This window comes from Aquila chrysaetos, chromosome 13 (assembly GCF_900496995.4).
Source record: "Aquila chrysaetos chrysaetos chromosome 13, bAquChr1.4, whole genome shotgun sequence".
Taxonomy (NCBI): domain Eukaryota; kingdom Metazoa; phylum Chordata; class Aves; order Accipitriformes; family Accipitridae; genus Aquila; species Aquila chrysaetos.
In genome coordinates, this window is record NC_044016.1 from 15,765,528 (window position 1) to 15,788,625 (window position 23,098).

General features: G+C 39.7%; 1 protein-coding gene across 13 annotated transcripts; it reads right to left on the reverse strand.

The window, feature by feature from the left end:
* Positions 1 to 58: 58 nt before the first annotated feature.
* Positions 59 to 22,949, reverse strand: PREPL (prolyl endopeptidase like). Of its 13 annotated transcripts, none has more exons than XM_030034654.1 (15): positions 22,851 to 22,949; positions 22,041 to 22,283; positions 19,147 to 19,344; positions 18,567 to 18,633; positions 17,700 to 17,906; positions 15,573 to 15,696; positions 13,040 to 13,256; positions 12,272 to 12,457; positions 10,635 to 10,838; positions 9,715 to 9,890; positions 8,038 to 8,254; positions 7,703 to 7,852; positions 6,605 to 6,731; positions 5,431 to 5,537; positions 59 to 164 (listed from the first exon to the last, which is right to left on the reverse strand). In XM_030034654.1, exons 2-15 carry the CDS (start codon positions 22,257 to 22,259, stop codon positions 84 to 86), a joined length of 2,280 nt encoding a protein of 759 aa, XP_029890514.1. In that variant the 5' UTR covers positions 22,260 to 22,283; positions 22,851 to 22,949; the 3' UTR covers positions 59 to 83. The 13 variants fall into 13 exon arrangements, with proteins under 13 accessions (XP_029890514.1, XP_029890523.1, XP_029890522.1 ...); XM_030034663.1 differs by having other exon boundaries at positions 19,147 to 19,341; positions 22,041 to 22,149; positions 22,793 to 22,915; XM_030034662.1 differs by having other exon boundaries at positions 22,041 to 22,149; positions 22,793 to 22,915.
* Positions 22,950 to 23,098: the final 149 nt, after the last annotated feature.

The following is a 23,098-nucleotide window of genomic DNA, read 5'->3' on the forward strand; positions in this document are numbered from 1 at the left end:
GGAGAGATCCTCTGGAGGTGTCCACTTTTCACATAAATAAAAATCTGACCCGAAGTTCTTCAGGTGATCAATGTGTTTATTAGCTATTTGCCAGATTTCGTATGATGTTGGAGATGGCATACTTCCTCAAGTTCTTTGTTCAGAAAAGCAAGGTGTCTTGCAACCTAAAATAATGAAAATATTTTATTACAAAATAGAAAAATTATTTGCACTATAAACCTTCAGGTTCTTGCACAACTCTTCTAACCTTCTTCCCTTCCCATACTAATGCCAAGCAGTACATTGCCCTAAGACAGAATAAGGCTTTTCCTGAAAGAATTAATTTTGGGAATAACTGCCACAACAACCAAATAACATTTGCTAGGATTTGTTAGAATTAACAGTAATAAAATTTGTATCCAACTGTGATAGTCTGAGACTTCAGTAACAATAGGGCAGGTCTTGGCAGTATGTTGCTTTTAGCAGGCACCTTTGTACAAAGTGCAAAATGTTGCAACCTAATTGTAGTAGCATCCTTTGGTAGTACAGATCATGCATTTCAAAATGTCAAGATCAAACCCATCATCAGTCAGCGGCGAGGCCAGCAGAGGCAACGGTAAGTGGGCGGCTGAGCGGTGGATGGAGGCGGGCTGGGAGGCTCCCGAGGCCCGGGAGCGCCGGGGCAGAGCGGAGGGACCCGGCCACAGCCGGCGGCTCTCGCGAGAGAGGCTGACGCGGCGTGCGCGTTGCCACGGGCAACCGCGGGAGATTTGAGCGGCCCCGAGGAGCGCCGGCGACCAGGAGCGCGGCGAGGCAGGGCGCGCAGGCTGGGCGCGCAGGCTGGGCGCGCAGGCTGTTCGCGCAGGCTGGGCGCGCAGGCAGGGCGCAGCCCCCCGCTTCCCAGCTCGAGAAGGCTACTCAAGCGGTGGGCGCCGGCCCAGAGGGAGACCCGGCTATGGTTGCTGCCACTCGGGTGAAAGCCATTGCTAGGAAAAAAGTGGCAGCGCAGACAGAGGTGCCATGTAAACGTGCAGCTGTCCAGGTCTCTGGCTGCAGGGAGTGCCCGAGTCTATCACTGGGTGCCGGAGGGCAGCGGGGACAGCTCCCGTGTGCGGTGTGACCAGGTGGATGATCTGCTCGGCCTGGTGGCAGAGCTGAAGGAGGAAGTGGAAAGGTTGAGGAGTACCAGGGAGTCTGAGAGGGAGGGAGATTGGTGGACCCACACCCTACCATCCCTGAGGCAGAGGCAGCAGATGGAGGCTCCGCAAGAAGCGGAGGTTCCCCTGCCCTCTTGCCACCAGGCAGGAGGGGACCTACGAGGTGGAGGGGAATGGATACAGGTCCCTGATCGGGGAGGCAGGCGAATCCCCTCCCGGACTCCCTCACCTTCCCAGTTGCCCCTACGCAACAGGTATGGGGCTCTGGAACTTGAGGACCAGGTCAATGAAGATCAGGGTGTAGATGAAGCCCTACCCAGGGGGGTGCCTAGGCTCAGTCAGGCAGCCCCACTCATTCTCACATCCTCTGAAAAAAGAAAAAGGAGGGTAATTGTAGGTGACTCCTTTCTGAGGGGGACAGAGGGCCCAATATGCAGACCTGACCCATCCCACAGGGAAGCCTGCTGCCTCCCTGGGGCCCGGGTAAAAGACATTACCAGGGAACTCCCTGGTCTGGTTCGGACCTCTGATTATTACCCATTGCTGGTTGTGCAGGTTGGCAGTGATGAGATTGCAGAGAGAAATGCAAAGGCAATCAAAAGGGACTTCAGGGCACTGGGACGATTAGTGGAAGGATTGGGAGCACAGGTAGTGTTTTCCTCAATCCCTGCAGTGGCAGGGAAATACACTGAAAGGAACAGGAAAACACACCTGGTTAATACGTGGCTCAGAGGCTTGTGCCATTGGTGGAATTTTGGGTTTTTTGATCATGGGAAGGTTTACATGGCACCAGGCTTGCTGGCAACAGATGGTATCCAGCTATCTCAAAGGGGGAAAAGGATTCTTGCTCATGAGATGGCAGGGCTCAGAGAGAGGGCTTTAAACTAGGTTTGAAGTGGGAAGGAAAATAAAACTAGGCCCAACAGAGATGAGCCTGGGGGCAGCATGCCAGTGCTGGGGGTGGAATCGATAGCCCAGCTCAAATGCATCTGTGCCAGTGCATGCAGCAGGGGCAATAAACAGGGGGAGCTGGAAGCCATTGTGCAGCAGGCTAGATATGACTTGGTTGTCATCACGGAAACACGGTGGGACGACTCCCATGACTGGAGTGCTGCAATGAATGGCTATAAGCTCTTCAGAAGGGACAGGCAAGGAAGGAGAGGTGGTGGGGTGGCTCTCTTATGTTAGGGAGTGTTTTTATTGTGCAGAGCTACACGATTGTGATGACAAGATTGAATGCTTATGGGTGAGGGTGAGAGGGAAGGCCAACAAGGCAGATATTGTGCTGGGAGTCTGTTATAGACCACCCAACCAGGTTGAAGAGACAGATGAATCATTCTACAAGCAGCTGGCAGTAGTCTCAGAATCATGTGCCCTTGTTCTTGTGGGGGACTTCAACTTCCTAGATGTCTGCTGGAAATACAACATGGCAGAGAGCAAGCAGTCTAGGAGGTTTGTGGAGTGTGTGGAAGATAACTTCCTGACACAGCTGGTAGGTGAGCCAACCAGGGGAGGAGCCTTGCAAGATCTACTGTTTACAAACAGGGAAGGCACTGGTGGGAGGTGTGATGGTCGGAGGCCGTCTTGGGCTTAGCAACCATGGAATGATAGAACTCTCAATTTTTGGTGAGGCAAGGAAGGCAGTTAGCAAAACCACCACTATGGACTTCTGGAGGGCAAACTTTGGCCTCTTCAAGGCACTGGTTGAGGGAGTCCCTTGGGAGACAGTCCTGAAGGGCAAAGGGGTCCAGAAGGGATGGACATTCTTTAAGAAGGAAATCTTAATGTCTCAGGACCAGGCTATTCCCATGTGCTGCAAGTTGAACCACCGAGGAAAATGACGGGCCTGGCTGAACAGGGAGCTTTTGCTAGGAGTCAGGAAAAAAAAGGAGTGTTTACCATCTTTGGAAGAAAGGGCAGGCAACCTGGGAGGAGTACAGGGATCTTGTTACGTCATACAGAGAGGAAATTAGAAAGGCAAAAGCTCAGCTAGAACTAAATCTGGCCAGTGTTGTAAGGGACAACAAAAAATGTTTTTACAAATATGTTAACAGTAAAAAGAATCCCAAGGAGAATATTTATCCTTTAATGGATACAGAAGGGAACGTTGCCACCAGAGATGAGGAAAAGGCTGAGGTACTTAATGCCTTGTCTCAGTCTTTAATAGTGAGACCAGTTATCGTCAGGGTACTCTGCCCCCTGAGCTGGAAGGCAAGTATGGAGAGCAGAATATACCCCCATTAATCCTGGAGGAAATAGTGACCTACTACGCCGTCTGGACACTCACAAGTCTACAGAACCAGACGGGATCCATCCAACGGTACTGAGGGAACTGGCAGAGTGCTTGCCAAGCCACTCTCCGTCATCTATCGGCAATCCTGGTCAATGGGGGAGGTCCCAGGGGACTGGAGGCTTGCCAATGTGACTCCCATTTACAAGAAGGGGCAGAGGGAGGATCTGGGGAACTACAGGCCTGTCAGCCTGACCTTGGTACTAGGGAAGATTATGGAACAGTTTGTCTTGAGAGCACTCACATAGCAAGTCCAGGACAAGCAGGGGATCAGGCCCAGTCAGCACAGGTTTACGAAAGGCAGGTCCTGCTTGACCAACCTGATCTCCTATGACCAAGTGACCTGCCTACTGGATGAGGGAAAGGCTGTGGATGTTGTCTACCTGGACTTCAGCAAGGCCTTTGACACTGTCTCTCATGGCATACTCCTTGAGAAGCTGGTGGCTTATGGCTTGGACAAGTGTACTCTTTGCTGGGTGAAAAACTGGCTGGATGGACGAGCCCAGAGGGTTGTGGTGAATGGGGTGAAATCCAGTTGGCGGCAGGTCATGAGTGGTGGTCCCCAGGGCTCGGTGTTGGGCCCCGTTCTGTTTAATATCTTTATCGATGATCTGGATGAGGGGATTGAGTGCACCCTCAGCAAGTTTGCAGAAGACACCAAGTTGGGAGGCAGGGTCGATCTGCTCAAGGGTAGGAAGGCTCTACAGAGAGATCTGGACAGGCTGGATTGATGGGCTGAGGCCAACTGTATGAAGTTCAACAAGGCCAAGTGCCGGGTCCTGCACTTGGGTCACAGCAACCCCATGCAGCGCTACAGGCTTGGGGAAGAGTGGCTGGAAAGCTGCCCAGCAGAAAAAGACCTGGGGGTGCTGGTTGACAGGCAGCTGAATATGAGCCAGCAGTGTGCCCAGGTGGCCAAGAAGGCCAACGGCATCCTGGCCTGTATCAGAAATAGTGTGGCCAACGGGAGCAGAGAGGTGATTGTTCCCCTGTACTCGGCACTGGTGAGGCCGCACCTCGAGTCCTGTGTTCAGTTTTGGGCCCCTCACTACAGGAAAGACATTGAGGTGCTGGAGCGTGTCCAGAGAAGGGCAACCAAGTTGGTGAGGGGCCTGGAGCACAAGTCTTATGAGGAGCGGCTGAGGGAACTGGGGCTGTTTAGTCTGGAGAAGAGGAGGCTGAAGGGAGACCTTATCGCTCTCTACAACTACCTGAAGGGGGGCTGTAGTGAGGTGGGTGTTGGTCTCTTCTGTGAGGTGGCTGGAGATGGGATGAGAGGAAACGGTCTCAAGTTGCAGCAAGGGAGATTTAGGTTGGATATTAGGAAAGATTTCTTTCCTGAAAGCGTTGTCAGACACTGGAATAGGCTGCCCAGGGAAGTGGTGGAGTCACCATCCCCGGAGGTATTCAGAAAGCGTGTAGACAAGGCACTTCAGGACATGGTTTAGTGGGCATGGATGATGGTTGGACTCGATGATCTTGAAGGTCTTTTCCAACCTAAATGATTCTATATATGTTTTACTCATGAGGAAGATGGAAGTAAATAGCCAGTATGACAATTTTAAGCACTTAATACTCTGTAGTGCAAGACTCTGTCTGCTGGAACAATATTTTGCACAACTTAAAACCTTTCATTCAAAGCTCTCAGCACATTACAGTGGGAGTTTAACACTATTTTGAGGCTTAAGGCACAATGATGTTCAATAATCTGGCTCTGTCACTGGCTCTTTTATATCTATGAAAATATATATTGATAAATATATATAATTATGTGTGTGTATATACATAAAAACTACTGGTTTTTATATATATATATAAAAAACCAGCAGTTGCTCTTGCAACATTTTTAATATATATATGTAACCTTTGTTCCAGCAGTTTTTTTTTTCTTTTGATACTTTAAACACACATTCAGTGACTGCATGAACTACTGAGGCTGAAGTATCAATCAAGGGGACACCTCCCCCCAACATGTTACAGATGTGTGCAATAAAGGGAACATACCTCATTCATTGAATCCTCCCAAGATGAATCACAATGATTGCCATTTGCCTGGATGTCTAAGATGATACTAGGGATCCAATTTCCTGGAACAATGAAGCTAGTGATCACTTAACATTGAATGAATGAGGAAAAAGGTAAACCGGGATGTGAGTTGTTAAGGGACAGATAATTCTGTCTCCTGTCCTGACAGAATTTCTGTTGTTCCTTAAGAAAAAAGAAGAATCATATAGGGGCTTGCTGAATGAATTATTTGTATTTCTATTAAATAGGTATTTGAAAAATGTTTATATATTTAGTGTGTTTGTTCTCTGAGTCTTTTTGGAAAGGTGTGCTTTTTTCTTTCTGAGCAAAGACTGCAACAGCAATTGCAGCATCTGCTATCCTTCCTCAACTACTGCAGTTGTGCTGCTAGCAGAGAAGGGGTATAATGAAATTTAGAAAAGCTATTTCAAGATCTATTTTGGTACTGATGGTAAAAGCCTCTCCCCAGATTAGATGGTACTAGAAAATAGTAAGGCTTGAATGTACGTTTTGCTGGAAACAGTCCCAAAGTTAGTGTTTGATTTCAGGTATAAAAGTGTCTATGCCTTGGCACTGTTGTCATTCTAACTTGGACTAACACCTGCAGTTTTAGCAAACTTGGACAAGTAGGCTTTTACAGAGCAGCAAAAATGAGATTTTTATCCATGTGTTGTTCGTAACTGCAGTCTGACAGTATCAGTAGCTGGACTAGACAGTATGGGTTCACCTAGCCCTGTCCAACAGTCACCATATGTTGAAGCCTAGGAAAGACTGAGCCCAACTTGTATTCTCCCAGTATTTTTTTTTTTTTTCTTCCATCTCAGAGGGTTTCCTGAGACTGTTGTGGTTTGTCACTATTAGTATTTAACATATATGGGTTTAACTGTTTTCAGGCAGGTCTACAACAGAGACATCTGGTCCCTTTTAAGGCTCTGGAAAGTGCATTTTAGAAGCTGATGTTCATCTATTTGTCAGTATGACTGCACATCTCATCTTTGCAGATAATGGAAATTACTTCAGAGCTTTAGATACTGGATTATATTGTACAAATGAATGCATTTAAGGAGGAGTCAATCTCTATGGTGTTTAATTACATGACTACTAATATTCTGGTTTAGTTAACTCCATGTATCTGTAGCATTCGTATTCTTACCTTTCTTACTTGTTCTGCTGGCATGATCTAGTGCAGCCTTCCTAAGTTTCTGAACATATTGTAAAACTCCTGTTAGTGGTATCCGTTGATCATTTTCATATGCCGTGATAAAAACTGAAGGATAACACTGAGATTAAAAAACAAAACCAGTTAAATACTTGACAACTGATTTTTCTCATAAAGTGAGTAACAAGTTTTTCTCTATTTATCTTACTGTACTACTTGTTATGATTTATCTAAAAACACTTCTATTACATAATTACCTGCTCTTAAAAAAGCACTGTTATCACTCTAACTGCAAAAAGTACTTTGGTCTGAAAAACGACTTCATATTAGCGGATCATCTACTTGCAAAAGGTAATAAAAAACATCCTCTTCCCACTGGTAAAGGTCTGCTACATGTCTGCTTGCTGATGATTGCAATAAAAGGGGAGTAATAATAATTATGGAATGGTTCACCTTAGAACAGTAGCTGAGTTTACTTTTGCAATCTTTCTAGACATAAAAAGTAGTTGTTTTTATATAGTAAGCTTTTACTTAATGAAGCTATACAACACAGCTAACACATTACTTCAAATAAAGAGATTTCCTCTGAGATGACAATGTCAAAGCTATAGCTCTTTTTCCATTTCATTGTTTGCATCTGCGAAGGTATTTAATCAGTGGAAAATACCTCCTTCCTCCTTTGACAAAGTCTGCAAAACTCAGCAGAACAACAGAACCCCCCCACATAGGGAGAAGTTATTTCACCTGTTGAGGTTTGTTATACTATAGAATAATCTATTACTTCCTGTCAGTCCTGTAACAAAACAAGTTTTTGAAATCTATTGATTATTTAGAAGTTGGCACTTGGTTAATTTCAGTAGTCACTTATGACTCCAAGTATTGCTAAGATTATTACTGAAATAGTTTGTATTTGCATTAATGATTCATTTTAACATAAAGCAGCAGCTAAGACAATTCTAAAATACTGGGTTTTAAAGCACTGAAAAGTTAAATAGACTTTTTTTTTTTAAATTCCAGGGATTCATTTTTTGTTTTCTTATAAACTGATACACTTTATTACTGTAGTATGTCACACAGAAAGCATAGTTTTACCTGTGGCTTAATATTCTGGTATGGACAATAGCTTTTGATATACTTCATACATTTTTCATCTGCTAATGGATTTCCCCATTCTTCCTGTTCTTCAATTGTCAGTGGGAGATGAGTTTTCATCATTGTATTTAGAACATCTACAAAAGGAGCCTTAGAAGTTATTAAAAAAAAAAAAGTTGGCAAATAGGACAGAGGATCTCAAATGCCTAGGTCAAGGTTTTCTCAGAATTCACTTCCCTCATTTATTTGAATTGGAATGTTTCCAATTCTGAAACTGGTAGAATGAAACAGAAAAGTTTAATGTCATAATCCATAAAAGGTTTGCAGCACCTCACCTGTAAAACCATGGCTCTGATAAGTTCCGGATCAGTGTTGCACAGCGCTCCTGCAAGAACTCCTCCCGCACTGGCAGCTGCTAGTGCTGTGTATTTTGGCTGAGAAAATCCTAGCTGATGCAGCAGCATGATGCAAGCCTTAAGGTCATGGAGACCTTTGAGTTTATTATACTGACATCCATCTTTGTGCCAGCTAAGACCTAGCTCTCCTCCACCCCTGAAATTTAAAACAATTCAAGTTGGAATCCCTTTGGAAAATGTTAACACAGCAAAGCTTCAGATAATGAAAGGACAGCAGCAGCCACAGAATTGCAAAACCATAGTTTGCCTTCCCAATTAACTCTTCTTCTATTATTGTCTTTACCATTCTTTATGGCTAAAATACACAGCATGCAAACAAAAAAATCTGTGCATGATGATTGGTGAAAAGCCTAACTGCATAAGGGTGCTCCATGCCCTTGTGTTCTTATGTCCTGGAACTCACAGGAAAAGCAGCACTTTAGGAAATGACACTATCATTGTAGCCAATACAAAATCAGACACTAATATTATCTTTTTATACAGGAAACTATTAAAATATCTAAAACATTTTCAATAATAATATCACTAACAAACATTAGCATTTATTGAAAACAGTAAAATAGTATTCTCAGCACCACACTGAGACTCTCAGGATTTGTCTTCTGTGTAGCTTAAATTTTGAGACTGTTACAAAGTGGGTTTTTTTTCTAGTTTGTGAATTTCAAATACTACTTGAAGTGTTGTATTTTGTAATACAGAATTTTGAAGTTTATTTGTATTCCTTTCTATACAAACACAATTTTGGTTCTAAGCCACCTGAAACTTCCTTATTCAGGTTTCAAGTTTAAAATTACCTAACTGATTAGTCTGCCAAAATCTTCATCTTTGGATGAAGAATCCATCTTCATCTAGGACTGACCTGGATCTTAAAATACTTAGAGGGGTGGGAGGAAGAACAGCACAATGCTTGCCACTGAATATAGCAGACTGAATATATTTGTATGTTGAATTTGTTTTAGAAGTGGTATTTCAAACAATTGCTCATTCTCCCCATTCCTTCCCCTCCCTAAAGTGATTCTTTTGTTATCTTCTTTACCTACTGAATTATTATCTCAATGAAAATGTGAAGCCTATTGTACATAGTGGTTTGTAGCTAAACTGGAGACAGAGGATTTAGCCAATAAAAGAACAAGAGATGCAGGTTAAATGCTTAGTTGTTGCTGTAGAAGGCAAATGGCTTTCAGAAGATGCAGACTGAACATTAGTACACAATGCCCTCAGAAAGAGAGGGAGGTAGCATGTCATTGCAATTTGAACATGTTATCAAAATTTTTCTTCAGCAAAGATGAGACAAGAAGTAATGAGATTTCAAAAGATTAAAAGTTACATACAACCATTCTGTTGATTTAAGAAACCTAAATACAGTATGTGGTCTTGAAAGTATGATTTTTTTTTTTTTTTTTTCCCCTGAGGTAAATTTATTTTTTTTGTTAAGAACTACTTTGAAAAAAATCTAAAGAGATGGAAGTGAAAAGCATGAAGAATTAAGTATAGCTACATGAAAAAATTATTTCTGTACCGCTTCAGTTGCATATCAAGAAATATCTGTATATCCCACAGATTAAAATCTTAATTCCGTTTTATATTTTGACTTACCTAACATGGCAATATGCTAATATCCAACCCTCTTCAATTAACATCAGCTTCTCTTCTTTAAAGCTCATGTTCAAATCTATGCCATAAGCTCCATATACATGAACTAGAAGTGGTTTCCTGTGTAGCTCTTTAGAATTCATACTATGAAAAACTGTAATTGGCACCAAAGTTTCATCCTGGAAATGAAGGAGTATTTTACAATCAAGGACACTGCAGAAATCTCAATGACACATGGCAATGAAAACTTCAATTATTTATTTTAAAGTGTGGTTTTTTGATTACAGTAATTTTTTTCACTTAGAATGTACAAAGCACTCTTGAAAAATAAAGCGAGAGCCTGAACCTCTGCTGTGGAGGCTTATGGATGTAGAGTATAAAATTCATTTAAGTGTAACACCTGAGGAGTTTTTAAACTACCAAAGCACCCAAGTCTTCCTTCCCTTTTTAACACCAAGAGTATCTATTATTAACAAAATAGTTTACCACTTACTGCAGCAGAAACTCTTTATTAACATCTCCAATTTTTTTTAAACTCAGGCTGTTAAAACTTTCCTTTCTTGATCTATACTGTGCAGCTGGTTGTGGGGTGTTCTTTTCAACAGCTGGCATCTCTTTCATTTATCATGGAGAGTATGATACCATACATCAACCAACATCTAAGTTATACTATACTGAGATTCTTGACTCATCATGTACTGTTATTGCCTCTAGAATACCCAGGTTAACGGAAAAAAAAATCTTATCATGACTCCTTGTTCTTCTCTATAGCACTGAAGAAAACACCCACTGTTTAGTAACTATAGCACCAACTGCTCTTTTCATTTTTTTTAATCTCTATTTGCTGCCAAATGCATTTTCTTTGAATGGGTGGAGAGGAAGGGAAGAATAAAGGGAATGGGAAAAGGACTGAAAAATCTTACCTTGCTTTTAGCTAGTAAACGTGTAGTGTGACAATTCGTAATAATTGGTACCTCTTGCACAGCTTGTTCAATGAGATTATTTTCTTTAAATGAATATGCAAAACACTTAGGGGGGTGTACTGGGGAGGTGAGCTGAAAATAGCAAGTGCTGGTGGTATGTTCAGGATGCGATTCCAATTCAAATTCACAGGCCCATGTAGGTAGCTGAGAAAACATGGCATTTCAAGTGAGACACTTACACTGCTTCTGTAAATTTTGCCTAGTGTGTCCTTCAGAGGAAAAAATTTTTTAATATCAAGCCACTTATCTTCAGTTTGTCTGTAGCACAATCTGTACTTCTTTTAAATTCAGTAATGAAACAGAGAAAAAGTTAAAGACTTAGGGGAAAGGTTTGCCAAAGGCTACTGGATCAAGTTCAACAATGACATAAAAAAGAAAAATAAATCCAAATTCAGTTTAAAATGGGCATTACTGTAGATTTTTTTAAAAATTAAAACTTTCTTTGAAATCATTCTGCATTGTTTTTATTTTTTAGATCCCATTTCCCTTCCGATTTCCAGTCCTACTTCAACATGTTATACAGTCAAGTCTGTCTCAGTTGTTATGCTTTTGCTGTGAGTTAGCTCCAGTAATGCTAAGCCACTGAAAACCCCTGCCTCTTGACTTTGTTCCTAGTGCCAGCCATTGTGAAGAACAAAGCCTTTTCCTGGCACATTCACCCTCACTTACTGCTATTATATTTAAGATTTTTAACTCTGCTAAGAATAAAAGAAATCAAGATTCATTCTTTGAGAGCAGCAGGGACATAGTCAAACCCTCTGCCAGGCCTCTATTTACTTGGGTTAGGTTGCTAGAGACTTCTGAAATGGTAGCAAAAGTCCAAGTTCTCCAGAGTAACTGCAGACCCTTTCCGAATAAACAAACTACAACCATTTTCAAAAATGAAGGTTTCAGAGACCATACAGTGTACTTTGTTGAAAACGTTTTTCTGTAGCAGTTTTATAGAATGCAGCGTTGGTAGCTTGTTGCAATACACTTGTGAGTAGTTCAGATTGTATTTTTCATGCAAACAAATCAATTAAATATTTTGTCTGAATGGTCTCTGGAAATCATGGTTTTGAATTGAGTCACTTTCTGTTTTTAATCCACAAGTATTTAGCAACAACTAGAGAAGGGAAGAAATATTTTGCACAAATCGTACTGCACTATCAGCTCTTCCTATTTTTATGAGACAGTGTCTATACTTGTCTTCTGAATGTTCTAATCTTTCTTCTGTGGCAGGACCAGGCTTATTTCCTTGCTTACACTGGTAAGTGTAACCAAAAATAGGCCCAGTAAAACTCAGTAGAGTGTTTAGGGAATCAAGTCCTATTTTACTTAATCAGCTGTATTGTAAAGATCTTGACTGTAGTAAGTTGAAGAAAGAACTGACTCATAGGATAGCTGCTCTCTAAGTGCTGCAGTAAGCCACCACATGAAATACAATTAGTCACAATGATGAACTTGACAGTATTATTAGTTTCCAAACCACTTCTACTCTTGGAATTAATCTTTGCTTTCATTATAATGTTATGTTAAAAAAAAAATTAAATAGTGCTGGAAAAATATGAAGCTGCTTAAGCCAAGCTAAAACGTACCTCTATTGACTGAACTAAATGTGAAACAAAAGAAATCACATTTAAGTAAAGATGACCAGCATTCTTCAGGAACATAACACAGTGATCAGTAAACATCTCCAAGTCTACTAGCTTGGTTTTCTTTTCCAGTGCATAAACTAACTGCCAGTTCTCCATGCCACTGGAAGCCACTGGTGCCTTCATCAACTATAAAAACAAAAACCAACCTTGCATTACTAAGATGTAGTAAGAGTTTTACAAATGAGATGTACAGACACATAGGTGATCTCATGCAACATTTTTATTGCAAAAAATTATTAGTTAGTATTGGGGCGTTTTGCCTGACTAAAACTGGAGGTTTTTAAACTCCCTTTACTTGGGCAAAATGGAAAAACAATTCAGTAACATTTAGAAGCGTAAGCTCAATTCTCATAGATTAATCTATAGAAGATTATCATGCAATAAGTGCTTTCAGTGTGGCCAGCAGAACTGTAGGTGGTTTGGTTATATAGGCTGAGATCACCAACTTAAATCTTAATATAGGGGAAATGACTGTTAAAAGCATATTCATTTCTTGATGTTGCCAAAGGAGTTAGAATCAAATTGGCATGCTACACATGAGACTCCATGTGCTACTATCAGTCTTTCAATCTATACAGCTCTGTGTAAGTCTCAAATTATTTCAGTAAGGTGTGAAGCACAGAATTACAAGCCAGCATTACTATTTCTATATGATCTGCAACAGGTATCTGAACGAATCCTCTGAATCTTATTATCAGTTAAAATTACCTTATATTCTGCAAGTTCTCCGTACGTAGTAAGAATATATAACTCGTCATTTCTGTGCTCAATGTGGTAAATTACTCCTTTTGTTCGTGCTTGTACAAGAGCAGGTAACTTAAAAGGATGTCTACAGTCAATCAGCCAAACTTCCGACGTCGTCTTGCTGTTGCTGTTGATAGTGAGAAAACGTCTATCTTTTGTGCAATATATGTCCACAAAGAATCTGTAAGGAATAATTAAAAAAAAAAAAAAAAAAAAAAGCTTAAACTTGATTAGTATTTTAAAAATACAGGTTGTTTCAGAATCATGGGCTTATGTCTGCAAGGTAAGAAACAGCATGCCTGTAAGTAGGCTGGAGAAATTCCAGACTACTTGGTTCCCAAACCCACTCCTGCTGCATTTATCCTGGGATTCAAAAACCTACAATCTTGTGTGCAGAACCTGAAATATGAAAGGAAAGCAGTTCATTTGTTGCCCAACTGAATCCAGGTTTTTGCATCACTGAGATAGACTGGATGCTCACAGATGTATACAGGCTTTAAAATTCAGGCAAAACTTAGAACCTCTTATTGAGCTCATAACCCTATTTAAAAAAAAGTAATAATGGATAATTAAATTAAAATTAATGAAGGACATCACGTGGGAACAGCAGTAACAAAAGAAAAGCAAGAGCTATTATAAAGATAAACTGATAAAAAGCCTAAGTGTTACTGACCTAACTTGTAAGGGTAAGTAAGTAAGACAAAAAGACTACTTTTAAAAAAAGTACAGAAGCCTATATGAGACAAGACGGACAGTGTTGCAGTGATAAAGCTGGAAACTAGGAACTGGTTTTGGAACTATCTAAGAAACTAGGAACTATCTACTGGTTTTAAATGCTTCTAAAATCTAGAAACAGAAAACAGAATGATAGCCAGTGGCTGGATGCTAATATTAGACAAGTTCAGGCTGAAATTCAGATTCAAATTTCTGAGTCATCCTAATTAATTGGAATGTCATGTCTTGGGACATAGCAGTTTCTTTGCCATTTTGAATCTTTAAGACTGGATGTCTCTAAAAGCAAAACTGTCCAACACAAAGATCCAGAAGATTTCATCAAGAAATTGCAGGGTGGAGTACCATAATCTACTTTATACAGATCAGATACACGACTGCAATAATGATCCCTCTAGACTTCAAAATATTTGACTGGTAAAGGGAAGGATGCTTTAGATAGCATTTTCAGTGCCTTTAATTATTTGCAGGTAGAGCAACTCCAATGTTTTTGGTACTATTGTTTTTTCTAATTGCACCCTCTTGACATTGTTAGGGCAGGCACAGCAGGGGATCTAAAGTCTGCAAGGCATCAGCCTCCTGCCTCTCTAATACACACGAATTTGGTAAAAGTGTGGCAGTGCATTCAGTAGAGATTCCAACAGTTCAGCTCTGCTGACCTTACCTCTAAAAGAGTTAAGCTGAAATGCAGGTTATGCTTGTCCCCAAGGACTCTGACCCTGATATTACAAATTTTTTTTTTGTCTTTGTAGCTTTTTTTTTTAAGGAAGTCAAGAAATATTCATCTTCTAAAAAAAGAATATTTGATTGCACCTAAAATGAGCTGGTGAAATGTAGAACAGAACTGCTCAATGGCAATACAAAAGAATGTCTTGCCATCTCCGATGAACAAGTGAGTTCATTTATGAGCTGCAATAGCACATGAACCTTTAGAGTAAGTTTCTAGTAGATTTACTGTAATGACTATGACCTTCAGAATTATGCCAACAGTTTCCCTGTGGGGAAGTGTCAGGTCAGTGCAACTTGATTTTCCAAAAGTATGCATCAAATGCAACTGGAACAAAAGGATCTTATTTATTCCATCTCAATTGCAGATTTTTTTCTGTTTTTATTAAGATTAAAGTATAATTGACATTTCTTTACTGAATATGTAACTCAAATTAAGAATAATCACAAACATTTATGGAATGCTGTATGAATCTACCACATGCTACATGGCTGAAAAACTAGTTCTGCACTCAGTTTAGCAAGAGCCTTCTTGTCTTCCTAAACCACTGCTTAAAGAAAGGTTATTGAGAGGGTATTCAGTCAACAATAGTTCTATCTCTGGGAATGCTGTAATGATTTTGCTCATCCATTACCCAGAGCAAGGATTAGCCTGAACTTCTATGTTTTTCAAAAGATGTATCAGACATCAATAGCAGAGAAAACAAAATGAAATCCACAGTCTGATTTACCCTGTATGACACTGTCACACATTCATTAAAGGACACCCTGACCTGAGACTGACCTTGACATTTATAAACTCAGCTGAACTCGTGAGGTAAGAGAGGAAAGTTAAATCTCTGTTGATCACATATCAAGAGGAGAACAGAGCACGTTCTCAGACTGCATAAGGCACTACTGACAGCAGAACACAACTTAAAATTGGCTTTTACCATTTAGAATTCGATATAGAAGAATTTGTTTTCCAAACCAGTTATATTTTACATATAAAATATTCTAGAATATGTAAAGGACTTGTTATATTTTAGGTAAGTATTACCTTGCATCTTGTTCTGTATAAACTAACTTAGTATGTTTCTGATCAGTGAAAGTTGTCATAAACACGTTCTGGCATTTAAGGTTCTTCTGACTTGTGTAATACAGAACATCATTTGTAGCCCATTCTGGAAAAAAGACAAATGCATATCAAATTTGGAACACTGTATACTATTACTGGTAGAAAATGGAGCTCCATGAACACTGGACCCAATGCTGAAAAAGGTGGGTTGGAGCTGACGTGGAACTGAGAACAGCACTTCTACATCCCAGAGGCTGGGGTAAGCCACAAAAGGATTTTTCCATGTTTTCTCGGAATCCCACAGAACAAGAATCTCATAATATATTTAAAAAAAAAAAACAAAAAAAACGTTCTAGGGCCCAGGAAGAAGAAGCTCTTGACCCTGTGGGGGTTTTGGAAGTAATAGGAAAATACAGGAAGTTTGGCTGTATAAAACTTAGCAGAGAAACGGGGGTTTAGATGGAGTCAGTGAGGTCATAGAATATGAGCACTGCACCACTACATGTGACTGCATGCAAACCATTTAGAGAAAAGAGATGATGCATGTGCCCCATGGGTACTGCTGAGATAAAAATTCTCCAGTTTTCTATGCTTGTATTTGTGTTCACCAACATTAGAAATGTGTAAATATAGGAACCTTGCTATTCTGAAGTTTAGTAATCTGACTGATCCAGCCAAATTACTGCTATCTTTTCTGCTCCTATAGCCACCAGAATAATGTTTAATACATATGATATTAAAAAGTTACTGTATGCTGTCTTATGCATAAATACTAGTTTTCAGTATAAAACCCAAGGAAGTACCACACTGAAGTAATGCAAACAATTTGCTATCTGAACAGCAACGTGGCTCCAAAGTGCACAGGTACCTGGGGGTTCACTATGAAGAAAAGCCTTTAGAAGGGAAATCCAAGTTCTTCTATAGCCTAGCATTTAAAAACCCACAGATGTAAATTTTCAAGAACTTCCATTTGTCTGTCTACTATTCTGTATCATGCAGTACAAGCATACACTTTGCAAGTGGTCATAAGATCTAATTCTCTTGCTCATTATTGAGGTACCTCTGTACTTCATAATACCTCTGTACCTCACTTACAGCTGAGTAAGTTCGCAAAATGGCTATAATCTCTACCATTCTGATAGTACTTTTTTGTACTCTTATTATCTACCATAATCTGTTACATCTATGTAGGCAACAGGGAGTTGGTTTCTTAAATGTACTGATTCTTCCAGACAAACCTAGATAGATGTTCAAATCAAGTATAGTTAAAAATGTCACTGGCAACTTTGAAGGCCTAGTTTTCAACAGGCATTACAAACTTCAATTGTGCAAACACAACATTAAATTCTCGCTACTCTTCATTTTTCTAACTAGGAAGTTTTACCTAGAGTTTTAATTTTTTGCCCTGCCCAGGCAAATTGCTTACTGCACTATAGATACTTGATGACATCTAACAATATAATCCAACATATAAGATGCGGAACGTTGTATACATGCTATTGTGCTCTTTTTTCTATATTCTTTAACATACTATTAAAAAAGAAAGATTTCCTATTCACTTCAGTTTACCTGTGCTTATTTTAACAGCAACGTAAAGCTCTGTAATCTATTCTGGAAGAACTGACTGAAGGCCTGACTGGGTTCTGAATTGTGACGCACATCCTGGAGTCCAGTTGAAATTCCAGCCAAAACTTAATAGTAGGTAGCACTTGCACACTTTTCAGTGAAGCTAAGTGCCTACAGCTATCAGTGACTTCAGCTGTAGCTGTAAGGGTTTAATAACTAGAACATTTCTCAAAAAGATCTTTATATTGCAAATAATTACATCAGTAAATTTTTAAAGAAGCATATTGAATTCAACAAAAAGAATGATATGCATGACTATTCAAACGTGTATAAATGCTTGCTTTTACAATGAAGGAAAACTTGTATCATGAAAACAGTCACTTTCATCCACATCAGATAACTTGTTGTGCAGTGTGGAAGAAATTGTAAATAAGAAACAATTCAACAAATATAAAAATGTTGCTTCATTATTTTATTTGTAGACTAGCAAAAATGTTGTGTTGAAAGCTGGTATGATCCACAGGACATTTATAAACAACTTACCAAAACTGAATACACTTGGAATTACTTCTTCCACGACAGGAGAATGATCAAGTTTCATAATAACGCAGGTTGCCTCTTCAGAATTTTCACTTTTGAAGCTGATGGCCATGTATCTCTGATCTGGTGAAATTCTGATCCGTTGAATAAAGGCATCAGAAAAGCCAAGATCTTTGGTACTGAATAAAACGTCAACATTTCCTTCATCTACTACATAAAAAAGAGACAGCAAAAAAATTCCTGTAATTAAGTCAATGTAAAAATGAACGTGGTTGTTAATGCCTGTATTTAACAAGTCTGCCTGCAATATTTGCAAGCATACTACTACAATTTATTAACACTAAATATTTGTCTTGCAAGATATTTGCAAATGCACTTTGTAAAAATCAACAAAAAAATTACAGTTCCAGGAAAAAAAAAAGTCTTGTAGTTATTATTAAAAATATTTTAAAAGTGTAGATCTTGGCTTCTAGTAAATGTATTAAATTTTTAAGTTCAGATACCTAAAGCACAGTTGTTTTTACTAAATACAATTAGTAATATTTTTTTTTTTGACCCCCTCAAATAAAAAAGCATGAATGTGCTTTTCCTTTTTCAAAATGTTAGCTTAGGACTCTGAAAAGAAGGGACTTCCCTCTTTCCCCTCCAGCAACTTGCCTTAGTATCAATATATACTATTCTCTAACTATCTTCACCTCACCTTTTCAGATTCAGGATTCTAGAATTATTAATCAATCATTAAAGAATTTTATAAAAGTATTTTATTTTAAGAAACAGAGCAAATAAGCTTTAATGTAAGAAAAGTACACTAAGTGATAAATATACAACATTTTCAACAATCGTACCATGGTAGGAAGAGAGATCCCTTACCATCATCTGCTTTTGAAAGAAATATATAGCCATTCTCTTCAAAGTACACATTCTCTCCAAACCTGATCTGGTTCAATACAAAACAAACATGTTTTAAGTCCAACATACAGTGAGGCTATTTCCTTAGAATCCCTATATTCAATCATTGTTCCGTACAACACAATTGTAACATACACAAATGACAGAATATAGCACGTGTATTTGATACTGAAGGAGGAATTGCACGCGTCAGAAAGGTTCTTTCAAGGTTAGGGTACCTAAGCTACCTCTACCTGCTCTAAATTTAACAAAAGGCTCAGATCACCTCCAATTGCTCTTGTAACTTACGATGTCTTGTATTCTTTATCCAAAAGTCCGATGATTATTGTATCTTTACTTGTTTTTGCCTATGGAGGAATTAAGGTAAATACGCTATCGTAACAGGTATAAGCTGTTCTAAACACATGCTGTTACTATCCACAATTATTAAAATATTCAAAACTCCCACCATAAATTAATCAGTAAAACAGCATTTTATAGCAGGAATGGCTTTACTGCCTTTTATCTCATCACTGTACTCAGTGTATTTTTTGCCACTTACCCTTGGGCTTACTGAATTGAACGTATACTTGTGCAATTCTTCTAATTTTTCCTTGATTCTTTCTGTCATGGCTTTGTATCTTGCTGAAATGTCATTCCAGTTTTCCTGCTCTGATTTCAGAAGATTCTTGTACAAAGGCTCTGATGTTATTATGGATGTATTTTGCATCCTTTTGGAAGGGATTTTTGTTCCTTCCTGCTGAGTAAGGGAAGACAACAATGGCTATAAGTCAGCACTCTGTACTCCAATATGAATATACTGAGGCAATAATGATATTTCCTGAGCTATAGACCCAAACCCAACTTTGCATTATTACAATAGTATGTGCCATTAAAAAGAAAAACCACAATTGGGACAAGTTTTTTTTTTTCAAGTCTTCGTGATGTTTTAAGGAGACATTGTCAAATGTGTTATACTTGACACACTTACTGAGGTCTTCTCTTAAAAATTTAGGGTACTATTAATGTATGCTCTTAATTGATTATATGTAAATATGTTTGTTCTTGCTCTGGAACTAGTTTTTAATTAATTTTTTATGGAATTCTGTTATTTTTCCTTCTTCAGAGGTGTTCTTTCATAATTTTCCTGTCTTAGGAGTATCATTTCTCTTTCCTTTCCTAGACAACAACGCCGCCCACAGTTCTGTCCCTGTGCCTAGAAGTCCTAGCAGCTTGTTCAGGTTCTTGTTCCACCTCCTCAAAAGTGTTAGTATAAATGTTCATAACGTGCAGACTGAAGTGAAGCCGTGAACTGATAGGGGTTCTGCAACAATTTTATCAGGAGTAAGCTTAAGGATCTGGTTTTTCACAACCCATGAGCAGACTACTGCTACCTCATTGTCAACAAAGCTGTCTTCTCTTGTAAAAATGTTAAAAATGTGTTAAAATTTCTAGAACAATGCTACTTCTTTTTGCTTGCTGTAAAATCTCATTTGATCTAATAATAAGCTTAACATATATTACAGTACGTAACACTGCACAGATCACGCAAAGTAGCATTATAACATTCAGTGTATTAAGTGAATGTGTCTAAACTTAAAAAGCAGCATATACTTTTTACCCCGTCCTCACTTTACATCAAGAACGGCTGGTTTGTTCCTAGTTTGTCTTCACAGATGCATAGACTAAAAGGAGGAGAAACTATTTGCTCCAGTTACCAACCTCCCTATGAATGTAAACCACATCATTCATGAGAGCATATGAGTGTTCATTACTGGTTCAGACCAATGGTCCCTCCAGCCTAGTATATCAAATCAGAAGCACAAGTCAAAGAAACCATGAAAGCCCTTAGAGAAGCTCTTGAGCAACTGTGCAATTGGTCAAGGTGAAGAAATTACAGGATGTGTTAGTTGTACCACCCTCTCCCCAGTCACTGGAAAAACTGCTGTAAGAAAACACCATTCCCCAAACCAGAAGCAACCAAAGAAAAACCCCACAGTGGCCACAACTGGATACTTAGGAAAGCATAAGAATTGGACAAACACAGATTATATTCCCCAACAAGTATTCCCCCAGCTTTCCAATGATTTTAGCTCAGGAATTTCCTGGACTGAATGTGGTTTCTGGATATTTAAAAACTCTCTTTCATGTACATGTATCATCTCCCCTTATACCTATGTAAAATTTTAGCAACCACAAGTTATTCTGGCAAGTTCCACACTTTATGAATCTTTTGATGACTCCCCTCTTGTTTTCAACAGTTCCCATTATATTTATTTGGAAATATTATACAGAGCTGGTGGCCACAGTGTAGATATATATTAGTTACCTGTACACTTCCCTGCCTGGGGAAAAAACAGTCAACTAGAAGAACATCTAGAAAGATTTTGAGGATAGCAGAGGAACTCGGTGACAATCAGTTTGCAAACATCTGCTCCAAAGCAAACAGGCACAGCTTCCTTTCAGGTGAAAACCACCTGTTTGTACTGTGGAACCAGTGTCATAGACCAGCATGTTGTGTTAGTGAACTACCAATGATTAAACAGAACCACACCTTCTCATCCATCAAGACTTCATATGTTCTCCTTGAAACATTTGTTTATACTTCAGACACAGACTTGGGACCTGTTTACATTATGGTTACAAATAACAGGTTTACAACAAGATGATCTTTGGGTCACCATTGAAGAAACACTGTCAACTTGAAACAATTTTAGACCACCACGCATCCATCTGAAAACATGTTTATGGTAAAATAAACTAAACCACCAATCTTTTTAAACAGTACTTATGCATTATACATATAAATCAGTTTACAGGCTGTCATACTGCAGTAAACTTTTATAATACCTTTAGCAAACTCTGTATTAGAAACACAGGAACAGAAGACCTGAAATTATTTCATACAATTTTCTGACTCTGTGGATGATACATTACCACCCATTTACACAATATTTACTTACAGAAATAAATCCAAGTACCTTTTAAAGAATAGTTTATGACATGTGACTATAATTATGAGAAGTCAATAGAATAACATTTAATATGGTGCAAACCATGACTTACTGGTCAGCACCGAAAAAGTTGAGTTTTTTTGAGCCAGCTCATGGTGGTTAAGTCTGCTATCATCAGTTTGGACACTTTGTCTCTACACTAGCTGATCTCTCCCTCCAATCTTTTCCTGACACTTTATCTGAATCTTTCTGGAAGATACCAATTTTTAGAAAACTGCTACAGCAGGAAAATCAACCAAAATGCAGCTTTACATCATAACAGTATAGGGAAGTTGAACAATGGTTTAAGTCTCTGAATATAACTGAAATACTAATATTTATCCCCCTGCTTCAAACCCTTTAGGAAAAATGTGTTTCCTTGACATTTGAAAAATATGGCTGGTTTCCTTAACACATGTGCCAAGGTAGTTGTTGACATTAAGTCTATACTTAAACAGCATACCTTGCAGGAAAATAATCTCCATGGCAGGATGTTTCCAGCTGGCAGAGTCTTATGTGTGCATGTGCTTCCTGAACAGTCCAGGATGTGGCATTTTTTTTGTTGTATTTTACTATAAAGACATATTGTTTGAAGATGGTTATGCTTAGAGTAGTATTTGACACTGAAGCTCAGCCCTTGGAGAAGATTTCGCAGTCCAACACATGACATCCTAACCTTCATTTCTTGATAGTCAACCTGAAATTCCTGAAAATCCCAAACTGCTGATCATTTACACTGTGTATGTGAAGTATACGTAACATAAACTGCAGGCAAAACTTCCTCTCTTTCATAGAAATGAGATTGATTCATTAGGTAAATCAGATGAGAAGAAACAGTAAAACTAAAGCTGTTTCCTAACAACTGGTACACACAGCTTAGCTTGCATATTAACCTGCTGTTACTCCAAAACGTGGTTCCCGGCGGTTGAAAGTTTAACTCTAGTTAAATTATCAATGAAGAGAAAGGAAGGTGCAACTGTGCATGTTTAAACGTTGAAGAACCAAAAACCGGGAAGATGTTGGGAAGTTACCCCCCTAGGTATCGTATAACAATAAAATCACTTTATCTCAAGAGGGTGACTTGACAGCAAGAGCTGAATGCCCCTCGCAGGAAAACTGATGGGTTTGCAGCTCTGCGGGAGGAAAGGCCCCACGCGTTTCACCGCCCGCGTTCCCGTTCCCCCGGCCCAGCCTCGCTCCCCGCCAGCCCCTCACCGCCGCGGCAGGGCCGTGCCAACGCCGCGCAATGCCCGCGGCCCGCGCAAGGACTCGCCGTCGCAGGCGGGGCTGGACCCGCTCTCCCTCCGGTGGGGCTGCCCGCGTAAGATGGCAGACGACTGGGAGCAGCTCCCGGCTCCCTCGCGGGACTGCCCGTAGCCAAGATGGCGGCGGGGCGCTTCAGTCAGCCGCAGCGGGCAAGCACCACTGATGTCAGCGAGGGCGCGCGGAGCTGTTACGGGCGGGCGAGCGAGCGAGCACGATCCCTGCCGCGGCTTCCTCAAGTCACACTCGTTTCACCCC